The 23087-nt window shown below is 39.0% G+C and overlaps 1 protein-coding gene across 5 annotated transcripts in view; it reads left to right on the forward strand.

The window, feature by feature from the left end:
• VTI1A (vesicle transport through interaction with t-SNAREs 1A) overlaps positions 1 to 23087 on the forward strand; it is a 284394-nt gene that overhangs the window by 251574 nt on the left and 9733 nt on the right. For 4 of the 5 annotated variants that reach the window (XM_087768271.1, XM_009476050.2, XM_087768272.1 and 1 more), the window contains one exon: positions 21291 to 23087. This exon is cut by the window's right edge and continues 9733 nt beyond it. Coding sequence is in view for 3 of the 5 variants with exons in the window: in XM_009476050.2 (XP_009474325.1) it covers positions 21291 to 21384 (94 nt within the window). In the remaining 2 variants the exon portion in view is untranslated. Of the gene's footprint in view, positions 1 to 11646; positions 11675 to 21290 lie in introns of those variants that run through there. The other variant, XM_087768269.1, reaches the window with a different exon arrangement.

Below are 23087 nucleotides of genomic sequence, written 5' to 3' on the forward strand. Positions count from 1 at the left end.
AGGAGTCCCGTGCCTGTGTTGGTGCAAACTGGTATTAAAATCCTCTGCCCGTCAATCCGTAATGGCATGGTACAAACTTGATTTAAATTTTGGATGGGGATATACGCGTAGTGTGTGTATCTGTGTGCGCACGTATGTGTGAATGCGTGTCCATATGCCTTAGCATTAAATAATATTTTAGCTAGCACAAACTTCACCTCTACGCAATAATATTTCCTGGCAATGGCTGGAAAGAGACTCCTATTTTCTGAAATTCAAAATAAGGAAATGCTTTTGTTTATTGCTTCTCTAATCCTCCCATGTGTTTATTTACTTTTAGAATTCTTTTCTTTTGCAGAAATATATACAAACCTACTAGGGGAGAGATGTTTATTTCCTGAGAGTTTTATCGTTTATTTGACAGCCTTTGACAACTCTCGTTGTATTAAGAGCAGATAATTTTGAAAAGTCAAAATTATGAAGATGGGAGTTTCAAAACCAGAACTGGTTGATTTTGCGCACATTCTTGTATTCGTCTCCAGGAGCTGCCATTACAGCCTCTACAGAAATACTGAGTAATTAGAATGAGTTTCTTCCTAACGCCAGTTAGTAGCAGCCTACTCCCTTGAAACATGAAAGATGGTACAGAAAGTAATAATAAGAACCACATAATATTAAAAAAAGGCAGATGTAATTATGCTTTGTAAAACGAACCAAGTGGTCAAGCAGCAGGCTTTTGTGTATTCAGCAGTTCCACAGACTCTTCCTCTCTTCACCTATTTGTCCTTGGAAGTCAAGTTTTCCTTTTTGCAAATAATGTTTCTAACGCCACATTTTCAAAGATAATAGGAAAGAGCAAAGCTGTCTTCCCAAGTCTGCAGTCATTTTAAACCACCAACATTTTAGACACAAAAATTTCATTAGAGTGGTTGATTCTTGAATGTGGTGGTGACTCTGACATCTCGTGACAGTTTACTGACAATTTATCTGTCCTTTTTTTTCGCTGCTTCTCTTGCTGTATTATAGCTCATACTATTTAAAGTGCAAAAAAGGGGTGGAACTGGAAAGGAAATCCTGCAAGCAAATATTGAGGAGGGTACTGGGCTTCCCTTGGCTATGGGCAGTCAATTGAATGTTGCAGTCAGCATGTGCCAGGGCAGATCTTGGAGCAGGAGAGATGCAAACATGTGGTGAATATGTCTGTCTTTTTCTTTCTTTCTTCTTTTTTTTCTTTTCCATAAGTAAGCAGAGAGCTTGGCAAGTTTGTAGTGCTTGCTCAGAAGCTCATTTAAAACTTTGAGAGGAGTGAACTGAATTTAAACGACTCCCAGGAATCTCTTTACCCCCAGGCCTCAGACATAGCCTCCCATGGAAAGAAATGTATCCGATGGTTCATAATCTGTATTCTGTCAGGATATTTTAATGAGAGGTCAGTAAATACTGTATATTTGGAAGCAAACAAGCCAAAGCTGGGCCTTTTCTTTATGACTTCCACACAGTCAGAAGAGTAGCTTTCTGGCAGATGCTTTCACTTTGAATGAAAAAATTGTATCTTCTTTGCTTGGGTTCAGTTCTGTGATCCAAGCAATTTTTGACATATCAAACCAGCCTAAAACTTAATTAGCTGTGGCATAGGAAGTAAATATGTAAAAGAGGTTTTACGGAAGTCTTAACACTTTTTCGTTAAAAAGACCGACATTGATTTTCCTGGCTGATTGCAGTATGATGTTCCGCCTCTATGGTGATTAGATACGTGTTGGAAGCACTGCTTGCACCCCACTCCCAGTCTTTCAGAAAGAAGAGAGAGTGGTAAAAGGAAAAAATCCTTCCCAAAATGTGAAGGTGGACGTTTCTTTTGACTAATATTCTTACAGTATGAACTGTAGATTTACAGGAATTAGAGACCAAACAGTTGAAATATTCCTCTCCCCTTCCTCCCTTCTCCCCTCCTTTTTTAAAGTGTCTTCATCAATCAAAATCAACATAAATGAATAATGGAGGCAGATAAAATGTGAAGAGACAATAGCAGTGTTGTTTAGAATTGACGGCCATAAATCCATTGTATCCTAAGAGACTGCACGAAGTAAATACCTGCTCTCCCCGACCACCACCACCATTGAGCCCATGATTTGGAATATCATTCAAGCAAGTGCTGATGTTCCATTGAAGCTTCAGCCCGTTAATGCTTCCTTTATTTTAGAGCACCAGGGCTGCAATGAGGCAGGGGGACTTGGAGGGTGAAGATTTAGAGTGACAGGGGAGTTTCCCCTCTCCTCATTCATTTGTTAATTTGGGATGACAGAAATAGAAATGGTGTTCTTAAGAGCAGGTTAAAGGCTTTTTTAGAACAAGCAGAAAACAAGGAAGCTGGTGCAAAAGGAGTTACAGAGCGCATCGTTTAAAGTCATTAAAATTTGGGGCTAGCTGAGGTTTTCTCTGTGAGAAAAAAAGGGAAAGCACATCTCCATTGGCACTGCAGTGGCATGCACAAGGCTGGAGAAGCCCAACAGAAAGCAGAGCCAAGAGGATTATGTACCTCGATTTCAGAAGGCACGATTTATGGTGCGGATTTTGAGTCCTGACATTTTGATTCAGATATGATAGAGCTGAAGTCTTATGAGCTGCTCTTGTAGGAATTTGACACAGAGGGGCAAAGCCCTCTGGGGTCAGTTGCTCTTTCTGCCATTTTGAAATGCCATATCTTAAATGGAAACATTTCTTCCTTCCTTCCTTCCCATTAGCAAGGTCCTTCCAGTTTTGGGTGCCATTTGGAGGCAAGCCTGTGGGAACAAGTGCAAATATGATTCTTAGGCCCAGGCTCACAAATTCAGGAGGTTTAAAGTTGTTTTTGCTTTATATTTGGTTCTCCTGTAATTGTAGTTTGTTTGGCAGAGCATGCCAGACACGGATCACTTGCTCAGGGCTCGTTAGCACCGACAGCATTCCAGCTATATTAGAACCTGTGAATGTATCTACCTCAACTGTATTTTCACGCCTTTTATGATTTTCGTTCTCCCTGAATTGAAGAAAAAAAAAAACAACACAAATAACCAACTACCTGGCAGGAAGGATTGATGACCTTTCTGATCGTACTGGGGAATGCTCTTTAAAATCAAAATCTGAATGAGCACAACTCCGGCAGCACAGCACCTCACTGTAGAGGGGCTTGAAGGTGCCACTTCTGTTGTGAAAACAGTTTATTTAGTAGTTAGTGCCTTGACTTTTCTGTCTTTGTACTTCTGAAAGATGATCTCTTGCAAACGATGAACCCTTAACCTTAACGAAGTACTGATCCCTCTTTAACATTTACTTAATTGAAGCTTAGAAGGAAAAAAATATAGTGTAGTATTTTAAGAGTGACTGTGTAGCACCTTTCCAAGTTTGCATGCCTGTCAACGGGATGTCATCCTGTAAGTGTGAATGAATGACTCTATTTCCAGTTCGAGTTTCCATTCCTAGGCAAAAATAGCACCAAATACACTATGCTTCCAGAATAGATATATTTTTTTTAACTTTATAAATCATACCGCAATAAAAAGTAATCTATGGTTATTTCTTCATTAAAAATGTTCTCTATATATAAGCAGACAACGCTGCTTAAAATGACTGAATAAAATCACAAGAAATAATTTTTCATTCTGTTCTAACTGAGCAGACTGTATTTTGTAAGGATACCAGTTATATTTAGCATTCCTCAAGGCTACCATTGTTGGGCTTTTTTTTCCACAACCAGCATGAAGCACTGAAGCTTTAAGCATCCTGTCATGATGCTGATGTTTTGTTGAAGAAAAGATGTGTTCCTCAGCTGTTGCAGTTACTTCAGCATTTGTGCCTTTCAGATGACACTTGGCCAACTTTTTAAAATTGCATAAGTCCCATGTGCAGCGTGATGAGGGCTGAGATTTTTAAGGGCCTTGAACTATCTAAATCATGGCACGGACTGTCTAACTACCTCCAAAGATCTGATTCTTGTATCTGATTCACTTAGTCTAGGAGTCTCAAAGTCCTAATTATCTAACCTATTCCTTACGATAGGATTTGGGCTTTTTTTTTAAATTTTGCTAACACAAATCATTTAGAAAGAGTTAGCAGAATATTATAATAGTGTGCATTAGGGGTGGATATAAGGTAGAAAGCAATAACCAGGATTATAAATAACTGCTTGATCTGTAGAATTCTAAAATAGCCTCTTAAGTTTGATTAACTGTCTCAATATATGGTTAATCATCTAAATCCTTTACAAACTATTCGTAAATGCACCCTTGACATAAAGCATGACTAGTTTGTATTTTATGAAACATTACAATTCTATTGAGGAAATGGAGCAGTATTTCGGCAATGTAGTCAATGTAATTGAGAAGGCAAGCTTGGAGTTCCAGATTTAATTGAGGAAAGTGAAATACTTCCAGTTTCTGAATTGCCCTGTGCAAATTTGTTGTGCAAAGGTAGTAAGGCGTAGCTATGCTCTTCCCGAGAACAAAGCAGGCAAAGGAAGGTAAAAGGAAGGAGAGATATAAAAGAGTTAAAACATGAAAATGGAATGATTTCAGAATGGTTTGGACCTCAGTTCTGGGGTATAAAACCATCAGCATCAACAGCAGGGTCTCCTGCTCCCAAAATTACTCGCTCCAGCCTCTGTGCTGCATCCAGCTGCTCTCTCATTTTCATGGGCGCTTCTGTTCTCCAGTCAATGTCTTGAAATGGAATTGATCCAGTGTAAAATAGCTCTCCTCTCCCACCCTCTTCTTTTTTCTTTTTCTTTTTTTATCCTGGATCAATTGCTTGATCTAATTCATCACATGGACCCACAAGCTGTTGAATCAGCACAACTGGGGTTGGCAGGATGCAACGCAGTGGCAGAAATGAACACCAAGAGGAGGTGGGAGCAGGGGGAAGAAGGGACAGACCCGAACATGGTTCCTAAAATTAGTATTGCTGCTGGATGCTTTGCATCTTGGAAACATGGTCTTGGCTTGAGTACAGGGCTTGGAGTCAGAACATTTAAACTATAAACTCCCCACTAGCCTTTGACACCCTTAAACTTTAGTTTTGCCATCTGTTAAGTGGGAATAATGCTAGTTACCTCAGTGATGTGAAGATTTCCTAACGATTGTTCAACCAATTAGCGCATGAAAAATAGCAAAGACTGCTTTTTACACTCCTGCATTTTGCTGCAGTTGTTCTCTCATGCTTATGAACAACATTTCATTTGTAGTAAAATATTTGTTTTCGACAGTGTTCCTCCTATCAGAAATATGTTGCTACAGCAAAGACAGGTCCCTGGTTTTGTAACCCAAGTGTCTCTATTTTTAGTTTTAAGATGTTGGCTGCATCTCTCTCTTCTTTTTTTTTTTTTTTTTAAATATGTGTATATATTTATAGCTCTTGCTATTGGAAGAGAATTTCCTGCAAACAGATCCATTTCTGTGGAGCTCTGCTCCGACATGGAGTCCCATGTGTTCTACTGAGAGATTGCTCCAGAATAAATGTCTGCTCTGGGTGTAAGATCAGCCTGGCAAACTGTAAACTTTATATTGCCTTCAGCACATAGTAAATTTGCATGTGCAGGAGGTATTAGCGACTGGGCATCTGATACTTGGCAATGTCAGATCTGAAGATGTGAGTGACAGGAGAGATGCAGCCCCAGCCCCAGTGTCCTACTGAGTTGTTTCCTCTTTGGATAATTACATTCTCAGTTTTCTCTGCAGTTTTAACTGGGGGGGAAGTATCTGTCTTCGCACCCTCATTTAAAGAGGTGAGTCTTGTAACCATGCACCATTAAACAGCTGCTGCATCTCACCCAGAAGTAGGTGAAAGGACTTTTTACACCATGTTCATATCTGGTTTGCATTCTGAGCTGCGCGAATCAACTGTAATGCTACGTGGGTATCTGAAAGCAGGATCTGACCTGTGGTTGGGTTCTGGTTCACATGCAGCCAGTAGTGCTTGCTCAAATAGTTTCAGGGACTTCAACAGGACTGCTGGTGTGTGTAAGGACTGCAGAATCAGGCCCCTAAGGATCCTTAGGAATGAAAGGTATCCTGTAACTGTAAGGTATTATTATGATGACTACTCTGGAGAACACAGAGCTATTGAGGTCGGCAAAATAAATTACAGAGTTAAATGTATAAGTAAACCAAGAAGCGACTGATGTTTTTTGCATAGTAATAATCTTCATAATCACTTCATTTGCACAGTTATTTCATTTTAAACTTTAGGCACAGTTTTGAAGCACAAGTCAGTGGAGATTTTTGCTGTAATCTATAAACTTTAATGAAAGCTAATTGGAGGACAAATTTTAATCTAATTAAAATGTGACTGCATAAAGCAGAAAGGATGAATGAAGCAAAATGCTCTATGGGGCACGGTTTTCAAACAATGATTACCCTGAATACTAAGTCAAACGAAGCTTTTGTAAAATGATGATCATGACACTGCCAGCAACAGAACAACCTTGAGAAACTGCAAATGAAAGTTTTAATGTATTTGTTTTAAAAAGTGGACATTCAACTCACAACCACATAAGGACTTTTTAAAAGGAAAATAAAAAGCAACACACACGGTCTCGTCTGAAAACATAACAAGTAAATTAGCCAAAGGTGTACATTCCATCTAAGTTCTCATGATCAGCAGATGCAAATGTTTGCAGTGCGCCGATGAGTTATGAGCCCTAATGAGATTTCAATGCTGAGCAAACAATAAAAATTTATGCATTGCATAGTTTTAGTGGCCTTTGGCTTCATGGTTAGTGTTACACCCTTTCAACAGCTTTGGTAATATAATATCCAGCTGGCTTTGGAGGTAAGGAAAATTTTAGGGGTGAACTGAAATTGTGAGAAATAACGTGATTGATTGCTTTGTCAGAATAATGCATTTCCACGGTATAATTGTCCGTAGTAATCTTAGCCCGGGTATGGATACATAGGTTCTAGTTATGTTCGGACACAAATTTTGAAGGATTCAGGTGAAGGATGGCTTTTCCAGCATTTGAGCCAGACCGTTTCCTGCGCTAGGTACGTGTCCAGGGGTCTCGCAAACAGCCCCTCTAACAAGAACATTCCTGTCATAGTCCGGTAAACGGGAGATGTCATGTGTTGCAAGAAAAGAAGCGGAGCACAAGCACAAAAAAAACCCCCACAATAGATATTGAAATAAATGTATGTAATGGGGAGCGGGGGGGGTGAATCAGGGAATTCAACTGGTGCAGTGTGAGAGTGAGCTCAAATGTATTAAATTTAAAAGACCCATTTGTGGGTTAGGCTTTTATGAATCCAGAACCTTCACCATAATGATTGCCTGCATTACCCTACATAATATTAAAATCTTAGCATGTGATTAATAGCAGATTCCCTGCATACGTGTCACAACACACATCTGCAGCAAATCTGCCAGTATATTTCTGTGCTAGTTTTACTTTGGGGCCATAAAGTAATTCCTGTTTTGTGAATGAGAATAAACCTATTATGCACTAGGTTAGCTACACCCAGTTTCTTCTCTTCAGGGAAAAAGAGCTGCTTATTTGATACGGCATCTCAAATTTCAGTGTTCAGAAGTGAGTTTAAGCCTCGGCTAGATTTGCTTGAGCAAGCTGTTGGGATTTGCCTTCACCGTTTCTTAGTTTTACGTTTTCCAAAACCTTCTGTGCAAAGAGTATTGAGAAACTTCTGGACAGCAGTAAACTAGTGGACTTAATTACAAAGTGTTTATTGCTAAATTTGTTAATGAGTCAACATACAAAAAAGATATATTTATCCCTGTTTCCTCTTAAAATAGTAATAAAAAAAATCTTCAAAAAATCTTTTTCTTAAGCTGTTTGGTGATGCAGTTTTGCTGTTCACAAAAGCCCTTTTTCCCATCCGCAAATAGCTACCTTTCACTTTGCCCCAAGGGAACAGAGCATAGCTCAAATGAAGCTTAAAAAAAAAAAAATTCCCGGTTGTAACTCAAAGTCTATGCATATTCACACATGCATGCAAAATAAAAAGGAAGATGCAGAAGCATTCCTCCAGTCTGCCCTCTCAAAAGTCCTGTCGACCTGTTTCACTCACCAAAATGAAAACAGAACCCCACGAAAACAACTTAAATGACAACCAGAAAACATTAGGAAAGCAACATCTGTTTCGCATTCTTGGCATCGAGTCTGCCCTTGCAACACAGGGTCTGACACAGATGTACAGGGTTATGACACCACTGAGTACCGCTTGATTTAAAATGGTGTAACTGAGAGCAGAATCAGGGCGCTGAGTTCTTACAACGCTGTGCAAAACTGTGTCTCTTGATCTCCTTTGCAGATGTGGGACTCAAACTCCACTGAAGTTTTTAGGCATCTTTCCATTGATTGATGCAGACTGGAGAGCAAGTCATATGCCCCCACCAGCAATTTAGAATTTATTATTGACTGTGTGTTTTTTCATTGTGCGTGTATTTTGTTGTCTGTAAAATCGCATTGCTCTGTCACTTTCCAATAGACTTCCGTTGCGTGTAGCCACGTTCAGAGAACCTTTCAAACGATATTACATAATTAAGCTCTTCAGGTTTTAAGTAAAGTGAAATAGTAGCAAGGAGAGAGAAATTTAAAGGTGCTCAGAAGAAAGGCAAAAATAGCTCCGATTGAATTGAAAAGAACCAATGATTAGGGAAATTTGGGAAGCCAGAGTTGCCAAGAGAGGAACTCTCACCAGAGGCAGCACGATTACCTGAGATGGCACACAGGGAGCAATCCTCTCCCTGTTTGACTGCCCATCCATGGCTGTAACAGAGACAAAATTAGCTCAACTCATACCTGGCATAAGTTCACGGTCTCCAGTCGAGCTGTGTCAGATGCAATGACATGCTCGCAGTGTTTTCACCGACCACTAGATGTCTGTGTGTGCTCTATAAAGTTCTTGAGGGGATGATGCCCCTGGTAAACACGAGACAAAACTGGAACACAAGCTGTGGGGAAGCCTATTAGTTTGTGTTTATAAGTGTAAACCCATTACTTTAATTAAGCCTGTGTTTAAAGTAATTTATGCTGTCTAAAACTAAATTCGAGCCTTTCTAATCTGAGGCAAATAAGGAAAAGGTGCTTTTCCTGGTCCACATCTGTTTAAGACAAACTGTTTCCTTGACGTCCATGTGAAGGACTGAAATATATCTTATTGTTGTGAAAGTTTTGGAGGAAGTTGCTGAGATGTAAAATAGCTTCATCTTATTTCTGTTCTGAAACAATGAAATACCAAAATACACAACATCTGCTCCATAAGTGAATTGGTAGGAGCCCACTGTTTAATTCTCCCCAGACCACAGTACTGCTGGAGCCATATTTTCACATGTACAACGCATCGGCATATCTGGGTGCACCAAGGAAGGCTGTGCATCAGATGTCAAGCTGAGTATATCTTTTTTTAAAAACAAAACAAAACAAAAAACCCCTAGAAGAGCAGGTCTGGGTACAGAAATCTATTTCACAATTCTGTTTATGAGGCAGTCCACCGGCTTACCAGGGTAGCTGCACCTGTGACCAGCTTTTCTGCAGAGATCTCCCAAGAAAAATGCAAAAGTAATCAGCACGTGTTTGCCTTTCATTTATCTCTGTCATCTGGGAATAAGATACAGATAGTATCAGGAGCAATGAAAGGTACTTTCTGATATTATTTTCAAGTTTTTTTGTCTAGACAGAGAGGAGCAACCACTTGCATCTCTGTGGAACACATACAGCCCCCCTCCACACTCACATCCTAGGCTGAAGGCCAGAGGGGGGTAGTAGGCTGTCTATATTAAAAAAAAAAAGTTTAAAACCACCACCTACTCATCAGGTGACTGGAGACTGTGGCTGTAAAATGTGCTGCAGGCAGAAGTTCTGAAAAATCCCAGAAAGTGTTGAAAACATCTCTAAACAAGGTATTTTTCTCCTGCACCTTTCTTGCTAAAGGTCCCAATTGCTGCCAAGAAAACTAGTGAGAATGTTAGCTGCCAAATAAAAAATTTATGACAGTGTTTGGCAAAGGATTGTATCACTGCTTGTTTTATACATTTCCACAAGGCTCTTGAAGGGCTGTTGGACACATACTCACTGATCACTGTGCTTTATCTGTTCTTTAATATATTAAAAAAGCAAACTCCAATAAAGTATGATTTAAGCAATACATATTTTTTCTTTTAATAGCCTCCTATAAGCGCTTGCTATGGTGAGAATATAATTTCTAAACAACATTCCATATATAAAAGTTGTTTTAAAAGCCCTGTACCTGACAATGTTACTTGCTATTTAAGTCACTTTCATAGTAAAAATACATGAATTTTTCAATTAAAAATGTATTGCTTTTGCAATTGTGCTTGTTATATGTTGGAGTCTGGGCCAATAAACCGCCTGTTAAAACATAAAGAGGTCCATTCAGTCAAAGTTGTGCCTGCCATTTATGTTTCAAAAACCGAGAAAATAATATATTGGAATTGCATTGCTCACCACTATCAATTAGGTTTTCGGCTGTATCATTAAATTAATGTTGGGGGAGAAAATTGTTCCGGTGGATTTAGTGGAAAAAATATAGTTTTGAATACAGAGTTAGCACACTGACAATAATAATTAAGCTGGCCAGTGCTGAAGCAACACCCTTAAAAATATTTTCCCGTCTGAAGAAACAAAATTGTCTATCTCTGTCTTTTCAAACCAGTTATCAGATTAGGCTTCCAGCTGATAATTAATGCTGTTTAACATAGATCTTGTCGTTCGGAAATCTCAAAGCCCAAATGGTTTACTTTTTCTTGTTATCATGTGCTGCTGGAGGTGGAACTGCACCTCCCTGCACCACTTTGTAAGGAGGCACGGAGCCTCCTCTTCTCTCTGGTGGCCAGGAGTGGTGGGACACAGTCCTGGCATGCTGTCCCCTTCGAAGGGGACAACCAGAGCAACACGACCCTGTGCTGTCCCAAAGCTGCTCCAGGGCCATGCAGCTCTGCACCATGCTTGTGTCTCCACGGCACAGCAAATAGTCAAGAGCAACCAACAGCACGACAGATGCTATATGCCTTGTATATGCTTGTGTGTTTCATGGTATTTGATATAAAGTACTCAAGACAGACCAGCATTAAGAGGATTATTTCAGACAGCATTAGGAGTTAATTTACAGAAGATTAGCTCTAAATCAGGCAGATATCATAAGCAAATTAGCATTAGTTGTAAGAGATTCAGAATCAAAATGTGTGGTGGTTTTTAGTTTCTCCCTGTATGTACTTAGTGGACGAGTAGTATCTTTATTAGTTTCCCATACTAAGGTGTTACATCTCCAATAGTGAAGAACAGGTATACTTTTTTCCTACGTGGATGCTATTTATTATGATGCTGTTTATTGGCAGTGAAACTGCTTAACTCCAAATACCCTTCCTCTGCTGAATATTTTCTATTTCATGCCATTTCTTCATTGAGTAGTGTTTTGTTTGGCCCTAGAAATGATGTCTCCATGGTGCGTTATAATATTTTAAAATAGGTAATATGCAGCTTTACTTCAGAGTGACATACTTAATCCTTTTTTTTTTTTCTGTTAAAATGAGTCACATTTTAATGCCAACTCATAAAAATGAAGGAGTGTATAAAATGATACATACTAGGGTGAAGATTACAGCTACTTAGAAGGAGCTTCCTTAATATTTAAGCTTGTAAATTATAAATTTGTTTTATTTCCACAGGAGTGATGGTTAATTTCTATTAAAAAGCAGATTCTGTTCTTCAATCAGTTTTCCGGACATATTTTTCTGGCTGCAGACTGACAGGCATAAGTACCTATCCAATCCCTTCTCGGTATCGTGGTTTCAAAAACGCTTGCCCAATTAGCGGCGAATATGATGAAACGGACTGGGCCACGATATTAAAGTTTATGAGTTGTCCTTAGGATTCTGAAAGTTTTGAAGTCTACGAATGCGATTCCCATCTTTGGAGAAATTTGTATTCTGCTCTCCAAGAGATATTAAACTATTTAGTCTTCAGCATGCTCCTGTACATTTGGTTTTTTAACTGGGGAGGGAAGTCTGGGCAGTGTTTTATGATTTTTTCCTTTCTTGATGGACCAAATTCCTCTTGACAAGGTTGGCCTGAGGTCACGAATGTCTCCTTGTGCTCACTGAGAGGACTGTTCCCTCCTTCCACGAGATCACGAAAACTTACACCCACTCTAAGCCAGGCTGGGCTTGCAGGTCCCTCCGGTTGCAAGATCTGCAAGTGCTCTTGCACTTTGACTTTGTGCCCGGTAGTTTTACAGAATGCATGGAGGCTCGGTGTGGTTATTAAACCGAGGTGTCTGAGGTCATAACAAAGTAGAGGCATTTCTGCTCCCCTAATAGAAATACTGTAACATGCTGAAAAGAAAATACTCTAATAGTGGCAAGTATCTCCTGTCAACTAATTTGATAGTTCTCTATCAGGTAAACCATTTGTGAATACATCGATTCTTTTTATTTTTCACTGTTCTGTCTTCACTATTCCCAGGTTTTCTCTGAACCAGTTGGGCAAAAATTGATTTTTTTTTTTGTTCCACTGGCCTTGTGGAAAATTAGCTTATGAACTGGTTTTTATAGGAAGACTCAAAGCACAGAACAGGTTGAAAAATAAGCCTATAGCAGTCAAAATTGTTGTCTGAAATGTCTTCAGACTGGAAGGCTGAATTTATTGCTCAAAACAAGTACTAGCAATGTGGAGGTGTGCAGTCCTGCTCATTATCACTGGAAAAGGGGGAACCAAAAAGCACAGTAAAAAATTAAATTTTAATAATGCTAGTGATATTTTCTAAATCCTTCTTGACAGAAAGATTCTCATTATTTTTATCTGTCTCAGAGTGGGCTCTTTTAATGCCATCTCACAAATGGCCTTAGCCATGATTGTTTTCCTTTCTTTTATAGCATTTGAAAAAAATGAATATATACCAAAAAAAATTCTATTCTATCATTCAAGAAGTGCCATGAAATGGTAACATTTTGGATAGCACATCTTCAGTAACAATTGCTGCAGATGCCTTCAGGTTTTTACAAAAGAGGTCAACATTGTTAAGACAATTGTAGAAAACTTGCCATACAAAAAGACGCCCAGTCAAATATGGTGTGATAAGGGGAAAATAATGCAAGCAAAGTATTTGTGTCCAGTCTCCAGCTTCATCACACCTAAAAGCTGTAGATTAGTCATTAATTAAAGTGAGTCAGGGCTAAAGATGTTACTTTTTTTCATCTGTTTAAGATATATATTTTAGTGGGTTTTAATGATTATGAAAGTTGATAAAGTGCAGACTTTAGACATTTTTGTTTTCTTTAAATTGTACAGAATATAAATTTAACTATATTTATCATAAAAGCGAATGTGCAATCATGTATCTTCTTGTCATTTTATAGCTTGCATACATTTCTTCTGCTGGAGAAATAATTGCTTTAGCTTTGCGTGCTGATGAGGGGGTTGGGGTTTGGGGCTTTTTTTTTCCTGTTAACTGTTTGGGGACCAGGGCTTCATGCAACCAATGTGCTGAAGAATGCCATTGCGCTGACAGCTGGGCTATCCACCCTCCCTCAGAGCTCTTTCTAAAGCATTCGTAATGTTTGCTAAGACCTATGGTTCTTAGTCATGCTCAGGTGACTAAATGTGTGATTTGTTCTTCTTGATACTTCAGTACCCTGAGAAAGGCTGGTTGGAGATTAATACAACCTTGACTCCTTCCACTTGCAGTTGCCACTGCGCACGTGATCTTCATTTAGACTTGCCAAAGAGATCTGGTGTTTCCTCTGCTTTGCATGAAATGAATTAATCCCCCTCCAGTCTTGGTTGGTGAGATTCCATGGCTCCGGAAGCCACCCGCTGTTCCTCCTAATGACAGTAATAATCTAATTGGTTCCCTCCGTGGAAGGAGTGGACGTGAAGACAGGAGAAAGCTGAAGTTGTATCACAAATGTGCAGAGAAATGTTCCCTGTCAGGGTCTCTCATCAGCAGAAGGATACTTTTCATCCTTCAGAAATGCCTTCCCATGTGTTTTAAAAACAAGCAATGAATAAAACCTGAGCTAGTAGAGGATGTGCAGTACTCTTCCCTTTTGCCTTTTTATCTTAGGTCTCATGTCCATGAGGTCCTCTTTCAGGTTTTCCCTGTTCTCGTAGTTTGCATGCTGAAGTCTGCATACACTTGTCTTCCAATCATTCCTGTAGATATCTCTCCATACATGTATTATCTCTCTCCTTCCTAGGCCACTCAGTCCTCCCCTCACTCCCCCAGACTCCAATAACACCTGGGTAATATTTGCACCTCCTGCGACTTACAGCTCCTTGAGACAGGACTCATGCAAGCTATGATAATCCTGATGGCTACCAAATAACACTATGTTCCAATGCTGTTCATATGGTTTTGTTACGTTTGGAATGCATTGCAAGATTTCAGTCAGGAATTAGATATCTCAATCAGTATTTTAACTATCAGATATCATAAAAAGAATTTTAAATTTTAACAGTAAGATTGTCAGAAGATGACACAGCAAGGTAAAAAACATAGTTCCTTGAGCCAAGGAAGCCCACTGTGTTTCAGGAAGCATTCATCCCAGAGAGGGATGTCTCTCCTATCTCTCACTCCTCCAGAAAAACTGTCAAAGAAGAAGTATATTTGATTCTGGGCAGAATTTCCTGTGCAAATATGGGATCCATTAAAGGCAGATGATGAATCAAGGTATTTACTGGCTAATTATTAAGGAACATCTTCTGCTTTACTGGTGAGTTTCATCTCTGCAATATTTCTGATTAATGGGAGATTACAGACACTTTACAATATGATAACACCTTTCCTGTATGATTTTGCCTTCAGAGCTAGCAAGCTTTCTTCAAGCTTTTAGGGATGTTCATCCCTACTTAATCTGTAGGCACCTAACCTAGTCAGCTACCTTAACTGACTAGTTCTCCTGGGATTCATATATGGCCAGGAAAAAGAGAAGGCAGTTCAGAGCAGGACTAGCTTATATGCACAGGGAGCTGAGAGAGATTAGCTAGATATAATTTAGATGTTTAAAGTTGGATAGTGTGACTACCTCCCTGCACCTGTTATTACATGACTCATTCTTTCATTCAGGGCCCAGGTGGAAAAAACATTGATGTGGTTTGAGTGTAATATTATAACTAGAGATTGGTATCCATGTTATTACAAGTAGACAGCCCCAGTCCTTAAGACTGAACTTTAAAGCTAGAGGATGTAGCGCTGCACAACTTCTCAGCCCTATCAACATCTTAGGCACCTTGTATGTCCTGTCTCTTTTAAAAACCCTGCTAGTCAGCTAGAAAAATGCCATCATTTTTTATTCTCCATTCCTTCATTTTTGAGCCTTTAATTTCATTATCTGCTCAGTTTTCAGCAATTTGTAATGTATTTTCCCAAGGTCTTACACATAAGAAACTAGAGCCCCTGTCCCTAGGGGGAAAAGAGGCTCCTTTGGGAAGGAATTCAGAGAACATGAAATAGGCTCCTGCTGGGAATGGCCTGTCTCCAGACTGGAGGTGGAGCCCAGGCAGCATGGCCTTTTTGGCATGAAGTAAACCATGGGGGGTCCCATCCCCTCTCCACCACCACCGAAAGCCTTTTCACCTTTAAATATACGTCAATTACAATGTAATCAGTTCTTCTGGCTTGAGAACACAAAGAACTTGGACTTACTTTCAGAGTTTGGGGTGGGGGAGAGGAAAAAGACGTGAGTATCTTTTCCAAATTCTTCACTTTTTCCAGGGTCAGCTAGAAGAGGGCCAAGGAGTTGTATGCAATTTGTGCAGATATTTTTTCACTGGTATTTCTGCTTGCTAATTTCAGTTGTTAATGATGAAAAATGTCTCAAGTCAGATACTTCCAACCAGCTGTAATTTTGCTAGGCAGGCCTCTCTTACTCTTTTATTTCAGTAGGTTGCCATGTCTCTATGTTTTGCCACAGCCTGTCTAGTTCTTTTCAGTTGCTTTTATTTAAGAAAAGCATTCTTAAACCTGAAGATGGGAAAGATGAATAGTTACTTGAACAGCCGCCAGATACCCTGAACTTAGAGATTTATCATTATGTATCTAAGGCTTTGCTTTACCAATCATAACATTTTATTCCTCTGTGTGGGGTCTAGTGCTTCCATTTGAAAGTTCCTGATATATTGTAACAAGGATGTCCTTATATATAGTAATAATGGTGCCTGTCCAGAAGGTATCTGAGTATAGCTATATTACTTTAAGTTCACATTTAGTTTTGCCTGGTATGTGTTTGCCTATGTGACTAGACCTACACTTTGTGTTTGTTTGAATCTGCTGATTTGCACATGAATATCGGGCACTTAAAAATCACTTACCACTGATTTGTATGCACCTATTTTCTTGCATCTTAGCAAAAACTGCCGATCGCAAATAAAAGGGCACCCAAAAATGCAAAAGCCAAGTATTCAAAGTGACCATTTAAAATGTAGGCTTGCATACAGAGAACAAGCCTTTCTGCCCAGTCAACTGATAGGAATCACTTCTGGTTAAATCTTAAATACATGTATTACAGTGAAACACTGTTGGACAGTGCTCCGTCATCAATCAGTCTGTGTTCTTGAGGACACTATTTTTCGAGATGCTTTCGTTAAGAATAAAGCCCTGTGTTGTAATGAATGTGTGCTAACTGATCCCCCAAGCCATTTGTATTTTTTTTATTTGTATCAGTGTCAGAGTTGAGCTTCTGTAAGATATTTCTGCAGTATTGTATTTGTAGTCTTCATTATTTCAAGTTAAGGACACAAAACTCTTTATGTACCCAGAGTCTGCACTGGTTCGTTTATATCCTCTATTTCGTTAACATGTTACTGTGATTGCTAATTTTCATGACAATTGTTATTGTACCATCAGTGCTTAATGGCAAGGCATCATTATTCAATGCTGGTCAATCAGGCACTAAGACATGTGCAAGACATCAGGCTGAACCCATATAGATGTCGTGCACTCCCCTGCTAATGAATGCAGTTTTGTAAAAAGGTTTAAACACGGTTGGCATCCTTAATGTAAGGTTTGCAAAAGCTTATTCGGGAACTGCTTTGTGTTTATACGGAGCAGATCTAAACATGTCACAAACAGAGTTACACCCATTGTGTGCATGTGTGTGTGAAGCTACGGAGAGGAGCGAATCATTTTGCCTTTTGAAATGTGGAAAGGCAGCACAGTTTCTGCCATGGCGGGAGTGGGGGGAACTGATTTGCCAGGGATATCAGTGTTCGGTAATGGACGTGGGACTTGTTCTCCAAAGCAGTGGTCGCCATGTGTGTCAAAGAGGTGATCCTCGAAAGCGGATGGTGTCATTCATCAGCTCACAAAGTTGGCGCTGGCTGGAGGGAGCTTCCAGCGCACCAACGGTCGGAGGTTAGGCACCGTGACCAGAAGCCAGGATAAAGGGTCAGGCATTTGGAAAGGAGGAGGAGCAGAAGGAAACTCAACAACAGTGGGATGCACTTTCTGCGTTGTTAGGCCAGCATGCTCTTCCAATGCGTCAGTTAACGTTACCCTCGCCTCTGCTTTAGTTACTGTTTATTTGTGGTTTTGCACCAAAATGTTTTGGGCTGCTGTCCATGATAAACTAGATGGAACTTGATTTAAAAGCTCAGATTTTTTATCTCTTCTAACTGAAAGTAGAATGAGCCCTTGTGCTCTTAGAGTTTTGAGTATGAAAGGAACAGTAGACATTGGCTGTTAACAAGCTCCAACGCAACAGGGTCCAGCAGAACTTGGTGTGAATTCAGTGCCTAAGCTGCATCGACTAAATGGTTAATTCATCTCATATCAACAGCACTGTGATTCATAATGTAAACTTGAGGAATCCTTGATGTTTCAGTCACACATTCCTCTTAATTTGGCCATGCATTCTTTTAAAGCTACAGTGTGCTAACTTAATAAAATGCAGCATGCAAATGCACAAGTTTTTGCCTTCAGGCATTTTAGCCATGGATGTTTCAATGGGTGTCTTCTTTCAAGTATATATTCTTTCTTAAATTATTTACCCTGTAAACATGCTTTGCATTTTCAAAGAAGAATCTGGGCTTCCTCATTCACCAGATTTCGTTGAATTTAAGGTGTAATAGAGATAAAAGACCATCATCTGCTTCTTGTGAGCATGTTAGCCTTTGGGATTTTTTTGTAGCGAATGTTAGGCCCCATTTTCTTCTTCTTTGGTATTATCGCTCCCTCCCCCACTTAAACTCCTTGATGCTTTGCCTAGAGCAATACCCACTGGCAGTGTCTGGCTGTGACAGTACTATAGGCTTCCCTACAGATGGGTCCTGCCAATGCCAACCATTGTTCCACCACTGTGAGCTGGCTTGACTGTCTTGGATCACTCAAAACCCCCTTTCCTCTTCATTTTTTCCTTACTCTGAAAGGTCGCCCTTGCCTGTTGACTTTGAGATCTGAAATGTGCTGACACCCACAACTTGTGATCTCTGTCTGAGCAGCAGCTCCCGGACTCAGACTTCAACACGCACGGCTTGCTAAGCCCTCCTCAAGACTGTCCTGCTGCTACCAAACGGCTCTATCTTTCGCCTCCTAGCCCCATCCTTCTGGCAGTTTGCAGTTACTTTAATTTTACTTGCTCACTTGAAAGTAAAACAGTAAAACTCGATGTTATTCTTTTTTTAGAGATATAAAATTAATCTTTAACTGTGGGCTTGAATATTAAAAGTATATAATGCTACAGTGTAGGAGTCTGTTGATAACATCCATCCTATTTCATGATTAATTTGTTCCTTTTAATATGATATTCTTTTGCTGCACTGTGCAGACTAATTCAGATTCCTAGAAATTGAACTTTGATATGTATTTCCTAGATTCGCACCGTAAGTGAACCTTCAATTAGCAGATACAGGTGGCAGCATGCCTCGTTCAGTGTTCTCTCGACTAGGATTTTAGAGACATGGACACTGATTAAATAGTCTTGCAGTTCGGTGTGTACTGCCAGAGTATTAAAAATAAAGCATTTGGAGGATTTGGTGCTTTTTTTTTATTTTTCTTTAATTTTAAGTCTCAGACGATGAAATGCTTTTTCAGAGGGCCAGAGATAGGAGGAGTTGATTTAAACACTCAGTATGTTATGTATGCCTTTGCCTAACTATGTGTTAGATTAAGCGAGTTTCACTCACAGTTAATCCTTTGTAAATTAGCATTATGGATGCCTTGGGGCCCACATCCCACAAATAAAATGGTTGTCAAGCCAGCTGCACTGTGTATTACTTAAGGCTGAATGTTTTAAGAGTTTTCATGCTTTTAATCTTTTTCACTGCTGAGTTTCAATTTTGCTGAGTGTCTTTTCAGGAGTGATGAGGGTGAGTGAGTAAATATATATTCTGGTTTTCATGCATTTGCCTGGGCAAATCGTTTGTTATCAGGTGTTTGGCAGAGAATGTCACACCCCACCACAAAAGAGAAGCTTGTAAGTTCAGGTGTTAAATTGAAGTGCAAACCAACAAGGACCAAAAGCCCTTAATTAGCTTTATTTTGTTAGCCTGCTACACTTTGGGGGGGGGGTGGAGAGAAAAACATCCCTCCCTCTTTCCCTCCTCCTCATCCTTTTGGCAGAGTAAATATTGCCTGTTAAGTTTGAATTAGCTGTCATCGCGAAAGAATTAATGCTGTGGTTGAGCCTTTCTAGTGAGGAAGGGAAAAATAAACGAGACAGATCTTAGTTCAGCTTTAAGTGATAAATGAGGACAAAGCAGCCCATTCATCTCCTGCTAGGAAAGTGGACACAAACACTAAAGCAGTTTTGCGGAAGACGTGTCAGCAAATGTGATCATTTTGTAACCTGTCAGGAGGATAGAGAGCTAGTCCTTTTAGAGTGTCACAGGGGAGGGTGTCTGTCTGATGTGACAGTTTTCATCCATCCATTTACTGCTTTTTCTTTAGGTGGGGGGTAAGCAAGGAGAGGGCTGGAGTTGGTTAAAACTGCATTTTTCTTTACACTTTCCAATATAATGTATATGTATATCCACCCGCATCCAAATGAAAAACATTTTCCAAGGAAAACTCCCCTCTGCTCTCTAGAGTTTCTTCGCTCTTTCACTGCGTGAAATATGCTCATTTTAACACATTACATTCCCTGTCTTCAAGTTGGAGCCTTGTATTGGGTTTGATGTTTCACAAAACACAGTTTTATCTCTTCTTACCATTGTTTGGTTGGTGAAGGCTCTGTTTTGTTTTGTTTTCTTTTCTTTTCTTTTGCAGAAGCATGAGAAAAAATACAATAAGAATAAATATAACTTAGGGTTCTTCTGTCGGTCTTGTTTGGGGTTTTTTTGCTATACCTCTCCAATTCTGATGATATGCTTCACCTACAAATATGTTTTGCAAAAGTTCCTGTTTCACGAAGAGCCTATGAAGATATTCTTCCTCCTCTGTGAGAATGGAATAACAAATGCTGAATTCTTACAGTCCAGAATCCTCCCATAAAATGCCTCAAATTCTACTGTTTGTTGATTTATTCATTTTAATTGACCTATTAATTTCAGGCAAAATCTGAAGCGATGTGGTGTCTGATTTTAGACGCAGGGATTTCTCCCAACAAATGACTGAACAATATTAGGACTTTTTAGTTCTGGCACCTTTTTATTATTACTGATTTCCATTTTTTTTTTAAACTACATAGAAAACGTAACATTTGCCTATTACCATAAGTAAAGGTATGCTACAGAGACAGGAGATGCTTTTACAACATAAGCTTCACAGTTTGACACTTGCTTCTTTATATCATCCTTTTCTTCAAAACTATCTTTTATACTTTTCCCTTGGTATTTTAGTACAAGTAAGTATCTCATTGACATGTGTTTCCTTGAAATCTTGTATCTTAATAGTAAAATCCCTTGAAAATTAATAAATTGTTTCTGTTCAGATTAAAAAAAGCTGTGAAGATTTCAGAATGGCTTAAAAAATATAATGATATTTACAGTTACAGACTACCCTGCTTGGATTGCATCAACTGAGGACTAATGATTTCATTTGTTCTTAGAAGGATACTAAATTGTAACATGATGTATTTCAGTTACTCTCATATGTATGTAAGTGTATGCATAATTAAGAAAAGTCTAATTCTTTCCTGAATGCAGAAGTTGGATTTAATAGCTACATAAAGAAATGTTTGGAAGCACTGGAAATTGAAAGAAGTAAAAACCAATCAAGATACACAGAATGGTACAGGAAATCCTGATTTTGTGGGCATGTGTCTTTTCTCCAAGATATTTATCTGTGTGTTTCTTTTTATGATATTTATCTATATCACTATTTTGCTTTATTTTGTTTTATTCACTGTTTTTTTTTGTCTCTTCTGCTTTTTTTCAGGATCATCCAAAACCGGGTTTTGATTGTTGTTCTGGCAGTCATCATCATCTTCACCACCATGATGGCTATTTATTTTTCTGTCAGGGGACGCTGATATCTTTGTTCTTCACTAAACAGCAACAAACTGCTTGTTCTGAGTAATTAAGACAAAGTGGTCACATGAATCATTCTCTTGCACTGACAGATTCTCCCTCTCTTTTCCACTATTTAACTCAGGTGCAAGTGGTATAAAATATTTTGTATTATTGATGGCATAGTTGATGGCATGTGGGGTTGATCATTTTTTCTTAAATTTTTTGTCTTTATCTGAGTGTTTTCAGAATCTTAATATTTGTTGGGGTGAGGGCTTGTTCTAGTATAAAAAGACTTAATGTGTGTCGAATTCTACCCCAGACAATTAGCCTGTAAGTTGCCAGAGTTTCGCGAGGGAAGAGGGGTCTTGGCACTTTTCTTGTGCTATGCGGGGTGTATGAATATCAAGCAGTATCTGACCTTCTGTGATATAGAATATAAGTAAAGCAGAAACCAAATGATGTAGAAAGTGAACCTGTCTCCTGTGACTAACTCCCGAACATGAATTAGCGTAATAGACATAACCTGGTTAAGAACAGTAGTTAGTTATAAGAAGAGAACAACCTTAGGATGATGTTTAATATCTGATGTGAATCCAACACTCTATTTAACTTTTTTTTTTTTTAAATTAGGCTTTCTTTTCTGCTTATTCAAAACAATTCCACTTTCATCAAGATCATGATAATGTATCACTTGCCCAAAATGTAGTTGTGACCACAGCCTATCTGTTGGATCTGTTTTAAATCTTCCAATGTTATACGTACTGATAAGTATAAACACTAGGCCCTTACTGAAGATGTATAAAGACATTATCTATTCATTGCTGATTGAAAAGAGACCCTAAGTAACAGTTCAGTGACAAATACGTGATTACAAGAGCATTAAACAAAAATCTAGATTTTTAATATTGTCCTGACTATGTTGAGACCGCATATTGGAAATATTTTTAGTGTATTAAATTCTGATGTGATATTCCCCTTTTTAAACAAAAACTGTAAAAATGTTAATTTATACACGCTTTTAGCTGATATAATATATCATAGTTTCATCTACCTGTGTGTAAATGAGCTGTGTTTCTCTTTTCCTAGTGGCTGTGCTTCTCCTATAGACAGTTCTAGGTCATTTGGCTTATAATTAAGCTTACAACTCTAGCAAAGGTCATTTTCTGGTAAAGTAATTTTCGTAAGTTTTCAATTCATTATATGCAATCCCTTACAAATATTACAAATCGAGAGGGATTTTAAGCCCTTGAACTTAAGCTGTAAAATCTTTTCAGGAAGGTGTTCAAAGAAACAAAAAAATGGTGGCTTTCAGACTCCCCCCAAAGTAGGTAGGAACTGAGCACCGAATTCTCGTGTGTGCCTTAGTACTTCTGGGGTTTTGTCATCCCTGCGGTCTCTGCTGACTTGCTGTGTTGTCCCTTGGAGCTGATTTTGGGATAAACATCTGGGAGATGATTTTGGCCCTAAATACATCCCCTGTCTTCTCTACATGGAAACAAATAACTCAGCTAAAAGGATGTTGCTACTGATGCCACAGCTAAGACTTTGAAAGATGGTGATAAATGCAAAGTAAAAGGACCCATAAGAAAAATGATACTCATTGAAGCAAATGGAAGCGTGTATGGTCAGCTGTGGTTTTTGAGTTACATACAGCTCACAACTAAGTTCCAAAGCGGTTTCTGTGCCAGCCAGGTTTCTCTACCAGCTCACATCAGCAGCTGTA

The sequence above is a fragment of the Nipponia nippon genome, unplaced genomic scaffold, assembly GCF_047370975.1.
Source record: "Nipponia nippon isolate SJK-2023a ecotype South Korea unplaced genomic scaffold, ASM4737097v1 scaffold_3, whole genome shotgun sequence".
NCBI classification, from domain to species: Eukaryota; Metazoa; Chordata; class Aves; order Pelecaniformes; family Threskiornithidae; genus Nipponia; species Nipponia nippon.